The following is a 22,404-nucleotide window of genomic DNA, read 5'->3' as shown; positions in this document are numbered from 1 at the left end:
CTTGTCTTCTTGAGGCTGTAGAGGGCGTAATTATTATCCGATTTGACTGAAATTTCCCATGACCTCCAACATACGTGTCAAATATGTTCTAAATCGGTCTTTAGCCTGATATATCTCCCATATAAACCGATCTCACTAGTTTACTTCTTAAGCCCATATAAAGAAAAATTCTTATTCGATTTGGCTGTAATTTTACACACAGACTTCTACTGTTGTCTCCAACATTCTATTCAATTAGCATATCAATTCTTTTCTTTAATCCTTTGTTTGTCTAAAAAGATATTCCGGGACGGAACTCTACAAATGCGATCCATGGTAGAGGGTACATAAGATTCGGCCCGGCCATACTTAGCACGCTTTTACTTGTTTTTTGTCCATAAGCAGGTTAAGTTCGATGATGGGCTATATCGGACTATATCTTGATATAGCCCCCATATAGACCGATCGGCCGATTTAGGGTCTTAGGCCCATAAAAGCCACATTTATTATCCAATTTTGCTGAAATTTGGGACAGTGACATCCTTCTTCAATTTGGTTCAGATTTGGATATAAAGGGTGATTTTTTTGAGGTTAGGATTTTCATGCATTAGTATTTGACAGATCATGTGGGATTTCAGACATGGTGTCAAAGAGAAAGATGCTCAGTATGCTTTGACATTTCATCATGAATAGACTTACTAACGAGCAACGCTTGCAAATCATTGAATTTTATTACCAAATTCAGTGTTCGGTTCGAAATGTGTTCATTCACCGTAACGTTGCGTCCAACAGCATCTTTGAAAAAATACGGTCCAATGATTCCACCAGCGTACAAACCACACCAAACAGTGCATTTTTCGGGATGCATGGGCAGTTCTTGAACGGCTTCTGGTTGCTCTTCACTCCAAATGCGGCAATTTTGCTTATTTACGTAGCCATTCAACCAGAAATGAGCCTCATCGATGAACAAAATTTGTCAAAATTTGAACACATTTCGAACCGAACACTGATTTTGGTAATAAAATTCAATGATTTGCAAGCGTTGCTCGTTAGTAAGTCTATTCATGATGAAATGTCAAAGCATACTGAGCATCTTTCTCTTTGACACCATGTCTGAAATCCCACGTGATCTGTCAAATACTAATGCATGAAAATCCTAACCTCAAAAAAATCACCCTTTAGCTGTCATATAGACTGATCCGCCGGTTTAGGGTCGTAGGCCCAGCCACATTTATTATCCGATTGTGCCAAAATTTGGGACAGTGAGTTGTGTTAGCTCTCCGTTCTTGAACAGTTCAGCTGGCAACCCATCGGCCGGGTTACTGCTACGTGGACCTCGTTTTAACTAGGTGGTACACATTCTGTACCATCGTCAGGGATAAGTTCTATGGTATACTCATGGTAAAGATCATCGTTTACCAGCAGATGGGAAATGCTTTGGTTTATTAGGGGTGGAATATTTGATAACGGTACTGAAAACAGTAATAGATTGGTATTAAAACCAATACCGGTTCGGAAATAAGGCTAGTACCAAACGGAACTCACTATAAATACCGTATGGTACTAAATGAGCATTTTTCAAACAACTTTTCTCTGAGTGTAGTGGAAGCTTTTCATATTTTAATACTTTTTAAAATTCCCTTTGGAGTCATGGTTGGTACATCGAACAAATTTTTTTCAAATCTTTAATTTCTGTTGATATTCATTCTCATGGTCATTAGCTCCACTTACTGGCCTTTTAAGAGAAATTACGTAAAACAAGTAAAAGCGTTCGGAAGGGCCGAATTCCATATACCCTCCACCATGGATCGCATTTGTCGAGTTCTTTTCCCGCCATTTCTTCTTAGGCAATAAAGGATATAAGAAAGATTTGCTCTGTTATTAGAGCGATATCAAAATAGGGTCCGGTTTGGACCACAATTGAATTATATGTTGGAGACCTGGGTAAAATGTCAGCCAATTCGAGTAAGAACTGCGCCCTTTGGGGGCTCAAGAAGTAAAATAGAGAGATCGATTTATATGGCAGCTGTATCGGGCTATAGACCAATTCAGACCGTATGTTGATGGTTATGAGAGGATACGTCGTACAAAATTTTAGGCAAATCGGATAACAATTGCGACCTCTAGAGGCTCAAGAAGTCAAGATCCCAGATCGGATTATATGGCAGCTTTATCAGGTTATGAACCGTTATGAATCTTATTTGACACAGTTGTTGAAAAAAAGAATAAAATACGTCATGTTAAATTTCGCCAAATCGGTTAGGAATTGCGCCCTCTAGAAGCTCAAGAAGTCAAGCCCCAGATCTCTTTATATGACAGCTATATCAGGTTATGGACCGATTTGAACCATACTTGGCACAGTTGTTGGATATCATAACAAAATACTTCGTGCAAAAATTCATTCAAATCGGATAAGAATTGCGCCCTCTAGAGACTCAAGTAGTCAAGACCCAAGATCCTTTAATATGACAGCTATATCAGGTTATGGACCGATTTGAACCATACATGGCATAGTTGTTGGATATCATAACAAAACACGTCGTACAAAATTTCATTCCAATCGGATAAGAATTGCGCACTCTAGGCTCAAGAAGTCAATACCCAAAATGAGTTTATATGGCAGCTATATCAGATTGTGGACCGATTTTAACCATACTTGGCACAGTTGTTGGACACGTCGTGAAAAATTTCATTCCAATCGGACAAGAATTGCGCACTCTAGAGGCTTAAGAAATCAAGACCTAAGATCGGTTTATATGGCAGCTATATCAAAATATCTATCGATTTGGCCCATTTACAATACCAACCGACCTACACTAATAAGAAGTACTTGTGCAAAATTTCAAGCAGCTAGCTTTACTCCTTCGGAAGTTAGCGTGCTTTCGACAGACGGACGGACATGGCTAGATCGACTTAAATTTATGAGGTCTTAGACGCAAATTTCGAGGTGTTACAAACAGAATGACGAAATTAGTATACCCCCCATCCTATGGTGGAGGGTATAAAAAGATCTTCCAATCAACTTGACACATGCGTTCTATAGTGATGACTATGGCTATTACTTCTTGAATATATTATTATTCCCTCCACCATAGGATGGGGGTATACTAATTTTGTTATTCTGTTTGTAACACCTCGAAATTTGCGTCTAAGACCTCATAAAGTATATATATTCTTGATCGTCATGTCATTTCAAGTTGATCTAGCTATGTCCGTCCGTCTGTCCGTCCGTCCGTCCGTCTGTGCGTCAGTCCGTCCGTCTGTCGAAAGCACGCTAACTTTTGAAGGAGTAAAGCTAGCCGCTTGAAATATTTGCACAAATACTTTTTATTAGTGTAAGTCGGTCGGTCGTTGGAATTGTAAATGAGCCAAATCGGTTCATGTTTTGATATAGCTGCCATATAAACCGATCTTGGGTCTTGACTTCTTGAGCCAATAGATCGCGCAATTCTTAACCGATTTTATTGAAATTTTGCACGTAATGTTTTGGTATCACTTCCAACAACTACGCAGAGAATGGTTTATATCGGGCTATGTTTTGATTTAGCTACCATATAAACCGATCTTGGGTCTTGACTTCGTGAGCCTCTAGAGATCGCAATTCTTGTCCGATTTTATTTAAATTTTGCATGTAGTGTTTTGGTAGCATTTCCAACAACTACGCTAAGTATGGTTTAAGTAGGTCCATGTTTTGATATAGCTGCCATATAAACCGATCTTGGGTCTTGACTTCTTGAGCCTCTAGAGGGCGCAATTCTCAACCGATTTAACTGAAATTTTGCACGTAGAGTTTTGTTATCCCTTTAACAATTGTGCTAAGTATGATGCAAATCGGTTCATAATCTGGTCAAGCTGTCATATAAACCTATCTTGGATCTTGACTTCTTGAGCCAATAGAGCCCGCAATTCTCATATAATTTGACTGAAATTTTGCATGAGGTGTTTTGTTATGACTTCCAATAACTGTGCTTAGTATGGCGTAAATCGGTATAGAACCTGATATAGCTGCCATATAAACCGATCTAGGATCTTGACTTCTTGAGCCTCTAGAGGGCGCAATTCTCCTTCGATTTGGCTGAAATTTTGTACAGCGGCTTCTCTCATGACTTTCAACATACGTGTCTAATGTGGTCTGAATCGATCAATAGCTTGATACAGCTCCCTTATAAACCTATTTCCCGATTTTGTTTCTTGAGCCCCTACATGGCGCAATTCTTATCCGAATGAACTGAAATATTACACAATGACTCCTACAATTTATGGTCCGAATAGGACTATAACTTTATATTACTCCAATAGCATAACAGTTATTATTCAATATTCTATGTTTGTCTAAAAAGAGATACCGCTCATAGAACTCGACAAATGCGATCAATGGTGGAGGCTATATAAGATTCGGCCCGGCCGAACTTAGCACGTGTTTACTTGTTTTTATTTATTCAAGAATAATTCCTATATATTGGTTTGCCCAAAAAGCAATTGCGGATTTTTTAAAAGAAAGTAAATGCATTTTTAATAAAACTTAGAATGAACTTTAATCAAATATACTTTTTTTACACTTTTTTTCTAAAGCAAGCTAAAAGTAACAGCTGATAACTGAGAATGCAATTACAGAGTCACAAGCTGTGAAAAAATTTTTCAACGCCGACTATATGAAAAATCCGCAATTACTTTTTGGGCAACCCAATATATACTTACCAATGTGACAAAATCCTGTCATCATCCATTCATATAATTGAAAGCGTGTATTATTTTTTTATCTTATTTATTTTTAAGTTCAGTCTTTAAATATATAAAAACTAAGAATAAAATTGTTACAATTAAATAAATTAGTAATTCGTTACTTTTCTCGTTGCAATTCTAGTTTATAGGGACAAATGTATAAAGCTATATGCAAAGAAAAGTGGAAATCGTTTGTGTATATGTACATTTTTAATAAGCTTTAGTCAAATTACGATATATCATGATGGCAGACATACATACATTATGTGGTGGTATGTGTACTTGCGCATGTATTAATGAGGATATAACACTAAAAGCAGGAACATTGTTCTAAAATATTAAGGTATTAAGAATAATATGGCATAAAAAAAATTAATATACATAAAATCTTATGGAAAGTTATAATACAAACAGGACGACAGATTTACAAAGACAGATGATTTCTCATATACACAAGATCAGGAGGTAGGTACCCGTAGCTCAATTTACAACAATTACCCAATGCTGGCGGAAGGTGGAAAAACATTTGGCTCATCAAGTTTTAGTTCTCTTTCGTTATCAGCTGATGGCTTGCACAGTCCAACCGATTGTCCATATGACAGCTGTGAGTTCCCACAGACCCATGGATAAACTAAAATACATAGGATATATACATGTAAGTTTGAAAGAAAAAAATAGTATGTTTGAAAAATTTGAAGTTTTTTTTAATTCTTAAATAACCGTTATATTTAAAACCCCATAACCATTTTGTGCTTTACATTTGTACGTACTTAGTTCTTGGACAAACGACCAAAACCCATTGTTTAGCTATCATGCTTTTGTAATGAAACTAGAAACATAAATATTAAAAATTATTAAAATGAGATAAAATATTAAACAAGCTCAAAAAAATATACACTACAGTAATAGGAAAAGTAAAAAAAAAACATCAAGGACAAAACATGCTTCAGCTATATAAGAAGTTTAATCTAATTAAACAAAGATAAACAAAAACCAAAGCAAAGTAAATTATAGAAACTAAAAAAAAACACTGCAAATTTTCCATATTTAAATCAATTTGCAGATCATAAACAACTTGTTTTACTGCCAGCAATGTTGCTTGTATTGTTTCAATAACACCAGGTGGCAATAAGTGCATAGGCGAACAGCGAATATTGAATAAGAACTGTTATGCTATTGGAGCCATATCAAGTTATAGTCCGATTCGGCCCATAAATGAATGCTGAACATTGTTGAAGTCATTGTGAAATATTTCAGTTTATTCGGATAAGAAATGCGCCGTGTAGGGGCTCAAGAAGCAAACTCGGGAGATAGGTTTATATGGGAGCTGTATTAAGCTATCGATCGATTCAGACCATATTAGACACGTATGTTGAAGGTCATGAGAGAAGCTGTTATACAAAATTTCTACCCAATCGGATGAGAATTGCGCCCTCTAGAGGTTCAAGAAGTCAAGATCCCAGATCGGCTTACATGGCAGCTATATCAGGTTATGTACTGATTTGCGCCATACTTGACACAGTTGTTGGATTTTATAACAAAACACGTCGTGCAAAATTACATTCCAATCGGATAGGAATTGCGCACTCTAAAGGCTCAAGAAGTCAAGATCCAAGATCGGTTTTTATGACAGCTATATCAGATTATGAACCGATTTGAACCATACTTGGCACCGTTGTTGGATATTATAACAAAATACGTTGTGCAAAATTTGATTCCAATCGGATAAGAATTACACACTCTAGAAGCTCAAGAAGTCAAGACCCAAGATCGGTTTATATGGCAGCTATATTAGGTTATAGACCGATTTGAACTATACTTGGCGCAGTTGTTGGATATTATAACAAAATAAGTCGTGCAAAATTTCATTCCAATCGGATAAGAATTGGGGACTCTAGAGGCTCAAAAAGTCAAGACCCAAGATCGCTTTATATGGCAGCTATATTAGGTTATAGACCGATTTGAACTATACTTGGCGCAGTTGTTGGATATTATAACAAAATAAGTCGTGCAAAATTTCATTCCAATCGGATAAGAATTGGGGACTCTAGAGGCTCAAAAAGTCAAGACCCAAGATCGCTTTATATGGCAGCTTTATAAAAACATGGACCGATATGGTCCATTTACAATCCCAACCGACCTACACTAATAAAAAGTATTTGTGCAAAATTTCAAGCGGCTAGCTTTATTCCTTCGAAAGTTAGCGTGCTTTCGACATACAGACGGACGGACATGGCTAGATCGACATAAAATGTCACTACGATCTAGAATATATATACTTTATGGGGTCTCAGACGAATATTTCGAGTAGTACCAAACAGAATGACGAAATTAGTATTCCCCCATCCTATGGTGGAGGGTATAAAAAAGGCAGATAATTTTTTATACCCAACACCATAGGATGGGGGCATATTAATCAAGTCATTCCGTTTGTAACACCTCGAAATACTGATCTAGGACCCTATAAAGTATATATATATATTCTTGATCGTCTCGAAATTCTGATTCCAACTAGCCATGTCCGTCCGTCCGTCTGTAGAAACCACGATAGTGGTCGAACGCGTAAAGCTAGCTGCTTGAAATTATGCAAAGATACTTTATATTGATGTAGATCATTGGGGATTGCAATCGTTTGTGTATATGTACATTTTCATTAAGCTTTAGTCAAATTACGATATATCATGATGGCAGGCATACATACATTATGTGATGGTATGTGTACTTGCGCATGTATTAATAAGGATATAACACTAAAAGCAGGAACATTGTTCTAAAATATTAAGATATTCAGAATAGCATAGTCCGTCCGTCTGTAGAAATCACGATAGTGGTCGAACGCGTAAAGCTAGCTGCTTGAAATTATGCAAAGATACTTTATATTGATGTAGATCATTGGGGATTGCAAATGTGTCATACCGGTTTAGATTGGGATATAGAACCCATTTAAACCGATCTCCCGATTTGACTTCTTGAGCTCCTACAAGCCGCAATTTTTGTCCGATTTGGCTGAAATTGATCATGTAGTGTTTTGTTATGACTTTCAACAACTGTGGCTAGTACGGTCCAAATCGGCCTATAACCTGACATAGCTCCAATATAAACCGATCTCCCGATTTGACTTCTTGAGCCTCCGGAAGCCTTAATTTTCATCCGATTTGGCTGAAATTTTGCGCATGGTATTCTTTTATGACTCCCAATAAAGGAGCCTAGTACAGTTCAAATCGGTCTATAACATGATATAGCTCCCATATAAACCGATCTGCCGATTTGACCTCTGCAGTCATTACAAGCCGCGAATTTTATCCGATTTGGCTCAAATTTTCCATATAGTGTTTTGTTATGACTTCCAACAAATGTGGCAATTACGGTCTAAGTTTGTGTATAGCCTGATATAGATTCCATATAAACCGATCACCCGATATGATTTATTGAGCCTCTGGAAGTGGCAATTTTTTTCCAAATTTGCTGAAATTTTGTGAATGGTGTTCTGTTATGACTCCGAACAAAGGAGCCAAGTACGGTCCAAATCGGTCTATAACCTGATATAGCTTCCATATAAACCATGAAAGCCAAAATTGTTGTCCGATTTGGCTAAAATATTGCACATGGTGTTCTGTTATGACTCCCAACATCGGAGCCAAGTACAGTCCAAATCAGTCAAGAACCTGATATAGCTCCCATATAAACCGATCTCCCAAATTGACTTCTTGAGCCTCCTAAAGCCACAATTTTCATCCGATGTGGCTGAAATTTTGCACATAGTGTTCTAATTTGACATCCAACATCTGTGGAAAGTATGGTCTAAATCTGCGTATAACCTGATATAGATCCCATATAAACCGATCTCCCTATTTGACTTCTTGATCCCCTGGAAGCCGCAATTTTCATCCGATTTGGCTGAAATTGTAAATGATGTTTTGTTATGACTCCTAACATATGTGCCAAGTACGGTTCAAATCGGTCAAGAACATGATATACCTCCCATATAAACCGATCTCCCGATTTGACTTGTTGAGCCATTACAAGCCACGATTTTTATCCTATTTGACTGAAATTTTGTATATAGGGTTCTGTTATGACTCTCAATAACTGCGCCAAGTACGGTCCAATCCGGTCTATAACTAGATATAGCTCCCATATTTAAGCAGAATCCATGGTGGTGGGCTCCCAAGATGCGGCACGGCCGAACTTAGCACGCTTTACTTATTATATATACAACCTAAGAAATTATATTTAGATATGTAGTTGAGGCATATAAATAAGCGGAAGGATGTTTGAAACAATGCCACACTAAACTTTAAAATATCAAATTGACAGTACAACATCGATGTGATATGCATATAAAATAAAACTTACATGTAATCTGGAACGCTTGTTTGTTGATTTTAGAAGAGAAAAAGTAAAGTATTTAAGCTACCTGGAAGCTAGCCAAGAAATGAGGATAATTTATTTCCAAAATTACATATTTACTTAAAAGAGATGTTAACCAAAAATACCTCCTTCTTTGTTTTGTATTACATAAGTAGGTTTTTTCTTCTTTTTTTAGTGATTTTAGAACCAAAAGATAAGGCGCGAGATAATCATTTTGTTCTAAAATCAATATAAAGGAAAAATTGATTGATTTTACAACATAAAGGTTTGAAATTCTATTCACTATTTGCTCTTGGTTTTTTTTTATTATATGTTTTTAATGATCGTTTTACTTTATTAGACCAAATCAATTCATTTATTTCAATATTGATCTTTATATTAAATTTTCCTACCATGTCATCTCGTTAAAAAAATGTAATTAAATCGTGAACAGTTTCGTGCGATTAATTTTTTTACAACTTTCGACATGGACTAACTCAACAACAGTGTATCGATGAACTTAATTCAATCTTTGGCGATAAAGCTTCATTAAGGACCAGTGTTTATCGATGGTATGGTGAATTCAACCGAGGTCGTAGTTTCCTCCAAGACGAATTTCGTGAAGGTCGTCCAAAATCAGTTGTTCTTCCAAACACCATTGATGCTGTGCACCAACTGATATTGCAAGATCGTCATGTGACCTATCGTGAGATTGAGACAACCTCAAGCATTAGTTGGATCGGCATACATTCAATATTGCATGAACATTTAACCGTCAAAAAATTTATTCACGTTGGATCCCACACAATTTATCAATCACTCAAAAAAATGCTCTTGTCGATTGGTCGAAAGTAATGCTTCAAAAAATACGAAACAACTGCATTTTCGAGCACTCAAATTATCGATTTGATGAGTCATCCGACGTATAGTTCTAACTTGGCACCGAATGACTCTTCTTATACCCGTACGTAAAAAATTCAGTCAACGCTGAAGAAGCGATTGATGAGTTCAGAATGAATGTTTTGGATATACCTAAATCAGAGTAGCAAAATTGCTTCGAAAGTGTGTTCAAACGCATGCAAAAGTGTATAGATCTCAATGGGGAATATTTTGAAAAGCAATACAACGATTTTCGATGATAAGTATTTGTTTTTGTATTCTCTAACCACGAAATATAAAAGGCAAGCCTCGTACATTTTGTCGTTACAATCATAGACCATCTAGACATGTCTGTCGGTCTGTTTGTTAAAATCATTCTACAGACTAAAGTTTAAAAATATCTTGATATAGCATCCTTAATAAAAAAGTCTTATTTTTACCCCGATTTCAAAAAACAACAGTGCTGAATTGGGATAAAGCGATCTTCCGATTTAAGGGTTTGAGTCCAGAAATTCACTTTTACTATCCATCCGTTACAGTGAGTTGCATGGACCCCTCAATATTGGAGTATGCACCAGATCTGACCATATTTGCATGCAGCTGCCATATAACCTTGTATTCTCATTGAAGGCATTAAACGTACAAAAGCCGCATATCTTACCCAGAATTTACGAAATTTGGAAGAGATCACTTAACACTCGTATCAGTAACCGTCAATAACAGAGTTATTTTCCTGAAATTTTAAGCAGTGAGATCCTTTGACATACATGGTTTTACTCGAGACACTTAACGAATACACAGAAATAAAAATTTTTTAATTATTTTCGCCGATTTTTTCAGTAATTTATTATTTATATTGTATTAGTATTTAGTATTTATATCGTACTAGCCGAACCGGGCCCGATCCGCGGCGCCTTCTTTAACTCTCTAACATCATTATAGGGTGAAGACACTTCGTCCTAATGTGGATATCGAAATCGTGCCACTGTAGCCTAAGTCCTGGCGAGAACATCGGACAACATTTAAAGCGGTGGTTATCCCATCTTAATGCTGGCGACACTTGCGAGAACATCGGACAAAATTTAAAATGGTGGTTATCCCCTCTTAATGCTCACGTCATTTGCGAGGTGACGCACTGCGGCACGCCGTTCGGACTCGGCTATAAAATAAAAGGTCCCTTATCATTGAGTTTAAACTTGAATCGGAAAGCACGGTTCCTGGGCAAATTTGTACTCTACTCCCAAATATCTTTCATTTGAGTCCTATATAACCGTATTGAGTCCTACATTATCGTATCGGGTATTTCAAGGGTGGTCATTTGGCCATTAAAAAATAAATATAAGATTCGTGCTGCACTTTCAAAAACATTTCATATGAGTTCCATAATGGCATGATCGGTAAATAAGTTGTGTTTGTGGATGGGGTGGACTCCAGGGTCTTTGTCCCGAAAATTAATATCAATTTCCCGAAAATCAATCAATTTCCACCCCAAATAGCTTTTATATAACAGGGAGGTATTTTGGGGTGGGGCAGCTCACTAAACATATGGCTCTAAATTGTCGTGATTGGCCTATGAATCCATTTGGCGGGTTTTGGGCGGCCCCCGCTGCACACGACCCCAAAAATGAAAACCATGTTGTGTTTTTAGTGGCTGTGAGAGTGCAAACAAATTTCGAACGAATAACGAATTTAAATATCAAATATGGCGTACCCCCAAACACTTGGCTCCAAAATTGGATATCAAATTCGTTTTCTACTCTCAAATACCTTTCATTTGAGTCCTATATTACCATAATAACTTGGTTCTAATTTTGCATACCATATTTGTAATCTACTGCCGAATACTTTTCATTTGAGTCCCATATTGATAGGAACGTCGAATATATCTGTTTTGAGGAGTTTTGGGTTTGGGCGGCCCGCTGAATACTTGGACCCAATATTGTATACGATATACGTCCACTTTTGGTTTTGGATCGCGTTTTTTTGGGGTAAGGCCCTACCCAATCTGTGAAATTTTTAAGAAAATCGGTTCAGCCGCTTTTGATTCAACGGAACAAACAAACCGAGTCTCATATATTCATAATAGGACATATGCCCATTTAGGGCGTTTTTGGGGGGTCGGTTATCCCCCTATACTTCGATCTGATTTTGTATGCCAATACCATATTTTAATACCATATTCCTATTCTACTCTTCAATACCTTTCATTTGAGATCCATATTGTCCTTATCGGTCCAACTTTAAGTCTGGGTGGTGTTTATGGGGTAACGGTGAAGGGTCCGCCCCCTTCCGATATCACCTATTTATAAAGCCTATTCCTTTTTCCTGACAATATTCGTAATCTACTCCCGAATAACTATCATTTGAGTCCTATATTGTCATGCTCGCCCGATAAACCCATTTTAGGGTTGGCGCGACCCCCCAGTTACTTGGATCCAATGTTAAATATGAAATTCGTACTCTACTCCTGAATACCTTTCATTTGAATCCCATATTGCCCCGATCGATCCACTTTTACTTTTGGGGAGTACTTTTAGGGTAAGGGGGAGGGTCCGCTCCACTTCCGATATCAAAAAATTATATAGCCTATGTTCTCTTCCAGACCAACCAACACAATCTATGAAAATTTCAAGGTAACCGGTTCACCCGTTTTTGAGTCTATACGGAACAAACAAACAAACAAACCACCATAGGATGGGGGTATACTAATTTCGTCATTCTGTTTGTAACACCTCGAAATATGCGTCTGAGACCCCATAAAGCATATATATTCTTGATCATCATGACATTCTAAGTCGATCTAGCCATGTCCGTCCGCTTGTCCGTCTGTCTGTCGAAAGCACGCTAACTTTCGAAGGAGTAAAGCTAGCCGCTTGAAATTTTGCACAAATACTTTTTATTAGTGTAGGTCGGTTGGGATTGTAAATGCGCCAAATTGATCCATGTTTTGATATAACTGCCATATAAACCGATCTTGGGTCTAGATTTCTTGAGCCTTTCTCGTCCGATTTGACTGAAATTTTGCACGTAGTCTTTTGGTATCACTTCCAACAACTGTGTTAAGTATGATTTAAATCGGTTCATAATCTGGTATAGCTGTCATATAAACCGATCTTTGATCTTGAATTCTTGAGCCAATAGAGCGCGCAATTCTCAACCGATTTGGCTGAAATTTTGCATGAGGTGTTCTGTTATGTTATTATATCGGTATATAAACTGATATAACTGCCATATAAACCGATCTTTAATTCTTGAACCTCTAGAGGGCGCAATTCTCATCCGATTTGGCAGAAATTTTGTACAACTGCTTCTCTCATGACCTTCAACATACGTGTCTAATATGGTTTGAATCGATCAATAGCTTGATACAGCTCCCATATAATCCTATCTCCCGATTTTGATTCTTAAGCCCTACTAGGCGCAATTCTTATCCGAATGAACTGAAATATTACACAATGACTTCTACAATGTTCAGAATTCATTTATGGTCCGAATCGGGCTATAGCTATATCAAGCTCCAATAGCACAACAGTTCTTATTCAAAATTATTTGTTTGCCTAAAAAGAGATACCGTGCATAGAACTCAACAAATGCGATCCATGGTGGAGGGTATATAAGATTCGGCCCGGCCGAACTTAGCACGCTCTTACTTGTTATATATAAGAATATTGGAAAAATCTACCAAAAATTGAGTTCTGTCTACCAACCTACCAAGTGAATAGAAACCTAACAATTTTGGTAGGAACCTACCAAAAACGGTATCACTGAACACAAGTGAGGCTACAACAGAGAGGAGAATTAACAACAAAGCAGACACTGAAGAAAGTGCCAAAAGCTAAAGCCATTGCGAAATATTGGGAGAATGATTAAAACTAAAACACGCACAACTAAGACCTTGAGCGTGATTAGCAATTTAACAGTTTATAAACAGAAAGGTCGAAACACACGAAAACCTATAGTTGATACCTCATTAATGTCTCATTTATATCAAAATGTAAAACTTTTATAGATTGCAGGACATATGTCGTCCGAAAACACCTTTAAGGCTACTCCAGGCAAAAACATTATTCCCTTGTGCCTTTCTTCCTGACATAAATTAAAAGATATCTGTTTATCATTATTTATATATTTTTTTTAAGCATTTATTTTTTTTCTCTCTTTTTTTTCAGAATATGATTTTCCTATTCGCACAAAATATGAGAAAATCGTTCGTTTTATGGAGACACGTATTTAAACACATATATTACGAATTCTTAACTTAGGTTATAACTAATCTGACTATATTGCTAACAATATATCCTAAATAAAAAATATTTTGAGAATAGGTCGTAGAGTGGATGTGTGTGTTTGTGTGTTACGAAATAAACGACTTGTATAAATGTTGCATTTTGTGTTAAATTATAAATTAATATGAAAAAAATAATAATAAATAAAACTTTATTACAATATGAACATAGTATACATACATTTGTTGTAAGAGTGCATTCTTAAAGGCGATGTTGCTTGTTTCTTTGAAAAAAAAAAACAGAAAAAACAATCCAGATACCTAGAGCGATTAATTTGAGCAAATTCTTTGCCAAATCTTTAAAATTTTTCCAAAAAAAACCTGATTAAAAGTGGTAGGAATCTTGTATTTTAAAAGTTTTTAAATGTTTTTTTTTAAACACCGTTTTGTAATTGAAAATTTGTTTATTCTTTTGAAGGCCTTCTTTTCTGAATTTATGATTTGTATATGTTTTATGTTTACATACAATAGAAATTATATTTTTTTTGTTTTCATTGAGAGGCAGCGAGGTTTTCATTTATGTTTCATTATTTATAACTTTTTATTATGAATGAATTAAGTGAGTTGAGGTCTTAATAGACCATTTATTAGATAAATGTGGTATATACAAGGACATTTTATGGCAGTGGATAGGAGCACACTTGTACTTCCATTTTTACTTTACAATTATATTTATTGTTGTTGTTTATTTGTTCCTTAGTTCTTTCTCACCCTCAGTTACAGCTATTTATTGGTTTGTTTACTGTGATGTAAGGAATTGATGTTGTATAGAAGTGGAAAGGGCAGGATATATCATGGACATTGGATTTTAAATGGAACTATTTGAGGAGATTTTTTGCTTTTTTAACACTTAATTAAAGTTTAATTGGAACTTTATACATTTATGTATGTCCATATACATATATATATTTACAAATATAAAAATGTGAATGTTCAAAACAAACACATGTAATTGTACTGAACACTTTTTTCTTGGAGATTTCGATTAGTTTATAAATAGATGTTGAAATTCGAGTTTATTATATAAGCACAATGGATTGCATATCGTCGGTACGTTGCCAAAATTTAACCAAATCCATTGAGAAAATATTTAAATATTAACCAAGTTTCTGGCGATCGAAAAAATTAACAATGAATTAGAATTTCGGAGTAGATATTTTGAATAAACTATTTAACCATTTTAAGCCAAACTGAAGAATAAAAAAGTTATAATTTCATATACAAATGGATTCGATCATATTGGCACACCATTCCGATGACATTATGAAATGAAAACTAGTGAGGAATAGGAACAAACTGCAGAGGGGTTGGATTTTTGAGTAGAGGAATTTGTATTGAACTTGCATGGGTACAAAAAAAATCGAATGCCTGCTTTCAATTGTAATAGTCAAGAAAAAACAAAGATCTTCACTTTTTGCTGCTTGACTGCCAACTACGTGAAGAGTTGGCAGTGGAAAGATGCAGTTAATTACATTGTGGGCCTTTTAAGCCTTAACGATCTCAGAAGACAAGTTTAATGCTTTCTTTAGCCATTGTTCTAGCTATGATTTATGAACAGAATCAAGGATGTATGTGCCAGCAAATAAAATAATTACGAGAAAAACTCTTACTTAATATATGAAACACTTTGAAATAAAGAAGAGTAACATATTCAAATGAAGCATACGAATTACAACGTCATTCGAATATGGAAATCAATCTATCAACGGCGAATGGGTGGAAAAATAACAAATCGAGACTTTTAGTTAGAGCTAGTTAAGAAGTATCATTGGCATTAATTGGATTAATGGAAATAATACCATAAATTATATCTTTACGTATAATATCATGTAGACTCATCCAAAGTTAGCAATTTATTTCAGAACAAAAATTTTTGGATCCTTCTAAAAAAATTCTGGTTTTGAGATTTCTATTGGAATCCATCTTGATGTCTGGTACTAAAATATATGTATGAAAAAAAAATTACAGATTTACAGGCACGTTCATATGCTGTTAACCTTTTAAGCACAAAGTAGTTATAAAAACGCTAAAAAAATATATTTCTTTTTATTTTTTGCATTAAAATTTTACACCAGTGTTCACTAGTAGTTCTATAAAGGAGATCTCTCACCTACTTTAAAGCTGTATAAAATTTTCTGAATATGGACATTAATGTTTAAGTATCCAAATGTTATAACTAGGTTAGTTTAAAAATTTCTCTGCAAATGAAAATCACCCATTGAAAACTATTGGACATGCATCAACTCTGACTTATTTTAGTATTACAATAAAGTGTAGTGAAATATTAATGGAGCCAGAATTTATTTGATTTAAATATACTCTTAAACTGTTTTTGTCCATAAACTTTGTCTTCTATATATGAAAGAGTTCTTAGTATGTTTTAAAATATGGAAGTTCAACATATCCAAAACATATGGATTCGTGAATTGTTATACCCTCCACCTAATTTCGTCATTCCGTTTGTAACATAACATATGTGTCTAAGACCCCATTAAGTACATATATTCGTGTTCGTCATGACATTTTAAGTCGATCTAGACATGTGCGTCCGTATGTCGAAAGCACGCTAACTTTCGAAGAAGTAAAGCTAGGCGTTTAAAATTTTGCGCAAATAATGCTTATAAGTGTAGGTCGGTTAGTATTGTAAATGGGCCAAATCAGTCTATGTTTTAATATACCTGCAATAAAATCTCGGATCTTGAATTCTTGAGCCTCTGGAGTGCGCAATTACGAGAAAATAACGACTCACGAGACACTCACGAGGCACTAACGACGAACGAGAAAATCACGAGTCGTGGTAAAATAAATATTTTTCCATGAATCAAATAATAATTTTTTTCCATGCTTCTCAATACATACAGCATTTGAACGTAAGAACATTAATGTACAAAATGTATGAGCCCTGCATAAACAGTTTTTCGATCTACTCGTTTTTATGCATCTGTAAACAGATTCTTACGTTAAAATACCGTATGATTTGAGATGATGCTAAAAATTTAGTTTTTCGTTATATTTTGAGTGCCACGTAAGTCGTAAGTGTCGTGAGTGTCACGTGAGTCGTAAGTGTCGCGTGAGTCCTAAGTGTCTTGTGAGCCGTGAGTGTCGCGTGAGTAGTGATTAGCCTCGTGAGCATGATTTCACTCATTCACGCTGACACACGAAAAATTTTAATTTCATCGCGGTTACGCACGATCACGTGATTAGATTTGGATCTCACTCACGAATCACGTGACTCACGCGTGATTTACACGTGACACCACAACTCTCGACCCACGTGCACACCTCTAGTAAATAGGCCATATCGGTCCATGTTTTGATATAGCTCACATATATACCGAACTCTCGGTTTGACTTCTTGAGCCTTTAGAACACGCAATGCGCGTATACTTTTGCCTTGCAACAACTGTGCCAACTATGGTCCGAATCGAAGTAGTAAAGTCCATTGGGTTGGCATCTGGCGAATTGGATAGCCACCATGTGAACGAAACGGAGTGCCGAATACGAGTTTACACTTTGCTCAAATGGGAAATTTTTCTCATCAAAGAACATGTGGTACGGAAATTCTCCTCGTTCGTGAAAGCGCATCAACCCTTTTGCTCTTTCGAGGCAAACCTTTTTTGCTTTGGCGTAAGATCTTGTTCCTTTTGGAACTTGTAAGGCTTAAGTGACAGTCTGCCATCAGATTCACTTAGACGCTGTTGTTGTTGTTGTAGACACATTTTCATGTGGAGTTGGAGTTCCTCGCCAAGCTTCCGTACTTCGTTTAGTACCGATCGCAGCGGGAAAGGGGTGGCCATTGGTTATTTAAAGACGCCTTGTCATATCGAGCATCACTCTCAGGCACTCAGTATTTGTTCAAGAGAGATGGACGTGTCCGTCTATTGTGATATCACAGGATCAGGAGAAGTAAGATGCCTTCTAGTTCCTACCGTTACACCATCCAGATCCAGATTTTAAGTCGATCTAGCCATGCTCGTCCGTCTGTCTGCAGAAAGCACGCTATCTCTCGAATGAGTAAAGCTAGGCGCTTAAAATGTATACTTTTTATTAGTGTAGGTCGGTTGGGATTGTTAAAAGGCCAAATCGGTCCATGTTTTGATATAGTTGCCGTATAAACCGATCTTGGATCTTAACTTTTGAGCCTCTAGTGGGCGCAAATCTCGTCCGATTTGAATGAAATTTTGCACGTGGTGTTTTGTTATCACTTCCAACAACTGTGCAAAGTATGATTCAAATCGGTACATATCCTGAAATATTGTAGAACGGCATCTCCCGTGACTTTCAATATACCTGTTCAATATGGTCTGAATCGATCAATAGCTTGATAAAGCTCCCATATAAACCGACCAATGTCTTCTACAATGTTTCGTATTCAATTTATTTATGGTCCGAATCGGACTTTAACTTGATATAGCTCCAAAAGCATAACAGTTCTTATTCGTTATTCTTTGTTTGCCTAAAAAGAGATACAGCGCAAGGAACTCGACAAATCCTATCCATAGTGGAGGGAATATAAGATTTGACCCGCCCGAACTTAGCACGTTCTTACTTCTTTCAATATATATTGCAACCTTTCATGGGAGATATTCAGAACTTTATCTATTTGATTGGTAACTAAGTAGTGGATTTCGTTGAGTTCGAACCTTCACTTCCGAAGCATTTCGGGTATATTATTGCAACGCTGCCAGAATTATTATAAGTGTTTATGGCGCGATGCACAAACATTTTGTTCGCTATGAGGTGTTTGAATTCGCAAACAATAGCCGGTTGTTGTTTTCCAGGCAAATCCAAGTTAACCACATAATTCCGCTTGAACTCCATAACGAAATGCTTTCTTTTTAAATAAGCGTAGAAGCATATGCTTTCAGTGGCTTGTAAACAATATAATGAGCTATCACAAAAACAAATATCATTTTGCTGTCATTTCTAGATTGACAGATATACCAGTATGAACACATTGTGAAAGTTAGTGTATATAGAATTCGTATAAGCGGCTATTTGCTGTGTTATCCTTTCCTTGCTCATTAGTTTTAAATCTAATTCAGGCAACATATTTCTTCTTATTTCATGACTAGGCAAGCAAGCTTAGTTTGTTCTTAGTAGATCTTAAATTTAGCAATTGGCAGAATTGTGATCCACCATAACCTCATTCAGTTCAATCGAGAAGGGATTAGGATAAAAGTTTTGGAATACCAGGATATGTGAGGAGGATCTGTTTGTATGTTTGAATGATTGCATGAAAAATAATGGAATAGTTGCGTTTAGATGCAGTGTATGATGACATGAAATTGCATGTGTTTAGTAGGATGAAAATGGTTTCCATGAATAATGTCTGTGCGTTGTGTGTGTGTAGTGATGCAGAATGCAACCCTTACATAAAATTTCTTGCAAAATGTACACAGAATTTTCATAGTTTTTAGGTTTTCCTCTACATTAACATTAACATTTAAATTAAATGCCTTATAAACAATTGTAAACACATACAATATATGGTAAGAATATATCTTGCAACGTCTTCAACATACATAACATTTTGATTTGCTATATTTAATTTTGTACATGTTCGGTTTTCTATTGCATTACTTTTCGATAGAAGACTTTCTTGTGAAATTTTACTCGGTTTTTCTTCAATGTTAACATATATGGTATTCTGATTTTGCTATATTGAAATAATTAATCCATCAATGCAAAATGCAAGAAGTCTCTTAAGAAAAATCATAACAAATGGTATACAATAATCTACAAAATTAAAAAAAAAAATAAAATAAAATAAAATTTTGAAAAAAGTTAAGGTTTTAGAAAATAAAAACAAAAAACCAAACATTAAAGCCAAATTCATACACGTTCATTGTGAAAATAAAAATTAAACAATTTTTTTCTTTGTTACAGTATTAAATAAATAAATTACTTTCCTTTGTTAATTATTAGATATATTTAAAAATAAAATGGGAAAAGAAAACTATGTAACATGAGGAAGTTTGTTTGTTTTTTCATATATAAGTTAAATATTTATACATTTAGAGTAGCTGTAAGTAGTAGGTGGTAAAAAGGATTATATAACTCACACATCAAGTTGATCGTAATACAGGAAATCATCAGCGCCACCTGTGAGAGGTGGATTTGCAATATCGGCTTCTGCGTAGGGCATATGACTGCTGCTCGCCACATACGAGTCGTCTTCGTAGCTGGCATCATCGTTTTCCTCGTTTACCTCGCCTTCGATGTCCTCATCTTCGTCCACGTCATCGTTGGCGGCTGAGTTGTCCTCTTCTGCTGAGGTCTCCATTGAGCCATCGTCCAGCGAGTATCTTGCATTGCGTTGCTCTCTATCGCCACGATCACTGGTGCTTTCGGCATGAGGATCATAGCTATCGTAGAGAGTGGATGAGGGTAAAAATGAAGAAGTTTCCCAGAAGTTGGGTCGCTGTGTGGATGAGGAAGCACTGGTTGCAGTTTGTTCCGTGGTAGTAGTCGTTGTTGTGGTCTTTTGTTGTTTCTTTTTTCCATTGCCACCTGGACCACCGCCACCACCACCGTTGCCACCTCGTTTATTATTTTTTTGTTTCTTCTTGGGGCCTCCGCCACCGCCTCCTCCATTGCCGCCATTTTGGTTTTGTTTAGCTCCCTGGCGACCACCGCCACCTCCACCACCAGGACCACCATTAAGTTTTTTACCTCTACGATTGTTGGGGCCCAAGCCATCTGTACCCAGGACATTCTTGCCTTTAGCCTCTCCAGGCACTCGTTTATTTTTTGCACCTTTATTTTTGTTGCCCTTCTTTTTACACATGGGTGGCAACACTATATCGGTGATGCCTTCTTGCTGCTGTTGTAGCTGCAATTCGCGACATCGCTTTTGCTTGCCCGGCTTTTGTAGGGCTTGCGGTCTTCGCTGGCAATTGTGCTCTTCTTCATTTTCAAAGGGTCGACATTTGCGTAGCTTTTTCCCCCTGTGATTGGCTTTCATTGTCGAACTGCCGCCATTGCTGCCACTACTACTACTACTACTGCTACTGCTATTGCTGTCCCTTGCAGTCGCCGTCGCCGTTGTTGTCGCTGTCGTCGTACTACTACTGCTACTACTACTGCTAATATGGCCATTGTTTTGACTATTGCTAATACTACTCTGGTTACTGCTACTGCTACTACTACTACTACTACTGCTACCGCTACTATTTGTTTCTGGCCTATTGTTAGATCTATTACTGCTATTGTTGCTTAATTTAATTTTATCATTGGCAGCAGGAACGTTATTCAAAGATTGGCCACTATTGCTATTTGCTAAATGAGTGCTACTACTACTGCTTAAGCTATTCTTATTTTTATTATTACTAGATGCGTTATGGCTATTGCTATTACTATTACTGTTTGGATTGCACTTGGGCTGTGCTTTGAAGTTTTTACTATCGATCAGTTCGATCAATGGTTTGCCAGTATCACAGAGTTGACGTATGCCATGCTTTATACGATTTGCCCCGAAATTCTTTGCTATCAGCTGTTCGACACGCTCTTGCGGCACCGATTCGGTGATGGCATTCGTGTAGGTAGCCAATTTTCCCAGCGAACGGGTGGGTGGTATTTGCAATTTGCGCGGTTCACCATGGCGATTTAGAGCCAAATAGTATTTTCGCCTCGCATTCGAGTTATATGTCGAGGAGTAGGTGTTGTAGTTGTGCTGTTCCATATTTTCATTGAAGACACAGTCGTCAGTGAAGTCTTTCTGCAACGAGAAGCTATAGTAAGTTATTTGGTTATTTTTTAATTTTTTGTTTAGTGCTAATTCAAACTGAACAAAACAAGTGAAATGTTAGTAAAATAAAATGGAAAAACTTTTTGAAAATTCAAGGGAAATCCTCGTGCTAAGGATCACTGCTCTAAACATAATCAGTACATTAAAAACATCGGAAATAGTGACACTGTTTAAAATAAAAGATTCAAATTACAATGGGTAGAGCAAATGCCAATAAACAGCGAACGCTTGTGGCTATTAACAGAGCGTTTTTATTGCAATCTGGCTGGATTAATGATAGGAACAAGAAGGCATCTCCCTTATCCAATTTCGGTGGCATCAGCATGGGCTTAAATGCCTAAGAAGTCTAACAGCAGTTTATGAAGAAAAATGCCTGAATTCGAATCATGACAAAAACGATGAGAATAAATGTTTAACTCATTAATGTGGCAGCATATGT

The 22,404-nt window shown here is 36.5% G+C and overlaps 1 protein-coding gene across 2 annotated transcripts in view; it reads right to left on the bottom strand.

Moving 5' to 3' along the window:
• Positions 1 to 5,126: 5,126 nt before the first annotated feature.
• The window catches only part of LOC106081399 (putative uncharacterized protein DDB_G0286901), a 317,325-nt gene continuing 300,047 nt past the window's right edge, over positions 5,127 to 22,404 (bottom strand). The window contains exons 4-5 of one of the 2 annotated variants that reach the window (XM_013243316.2): positions 20,281 to 21,935; positions 5,127 to 5,332 (exon numbers count right to left, since the gene is read on the bottom strand). In XM_013243316.2, the coding sequence (XP_013098770.2) occupies positions 5,260 to 5,332; positions 20,281 to 21,935 (1,728 nt within the window). In that variant the 3' untranslated portion in view covers positions 5,127 to 5,259. Of the gene's footprint in view, positions 5,333 to 14,520; positions 19,955 to 20,280; positions 21,936 to 22,404 lie in introns of those variants that run through there. The other variant, XM_059362412.1, reaches the window with a different exon arrangement.

This window comes from Stomoxys calcitrans, chromosome 2 (genome assembly GCF_963082655.1).
Source record: "Stomoxys calcitrans chromosome 2, idStoCalc2.1, whole genome shotgun sequence".
Classification (NCBI taxonomy): domain Eukaryota; kingdom Metazoa; phylum Arthropoda; class Insecta; order Diptera; family Muscidae; genus Stomoxys; species Stomoxys calcitrans.
This window is presented reverse-complemented; position numbering and strand designations above follow the sequence as displayed.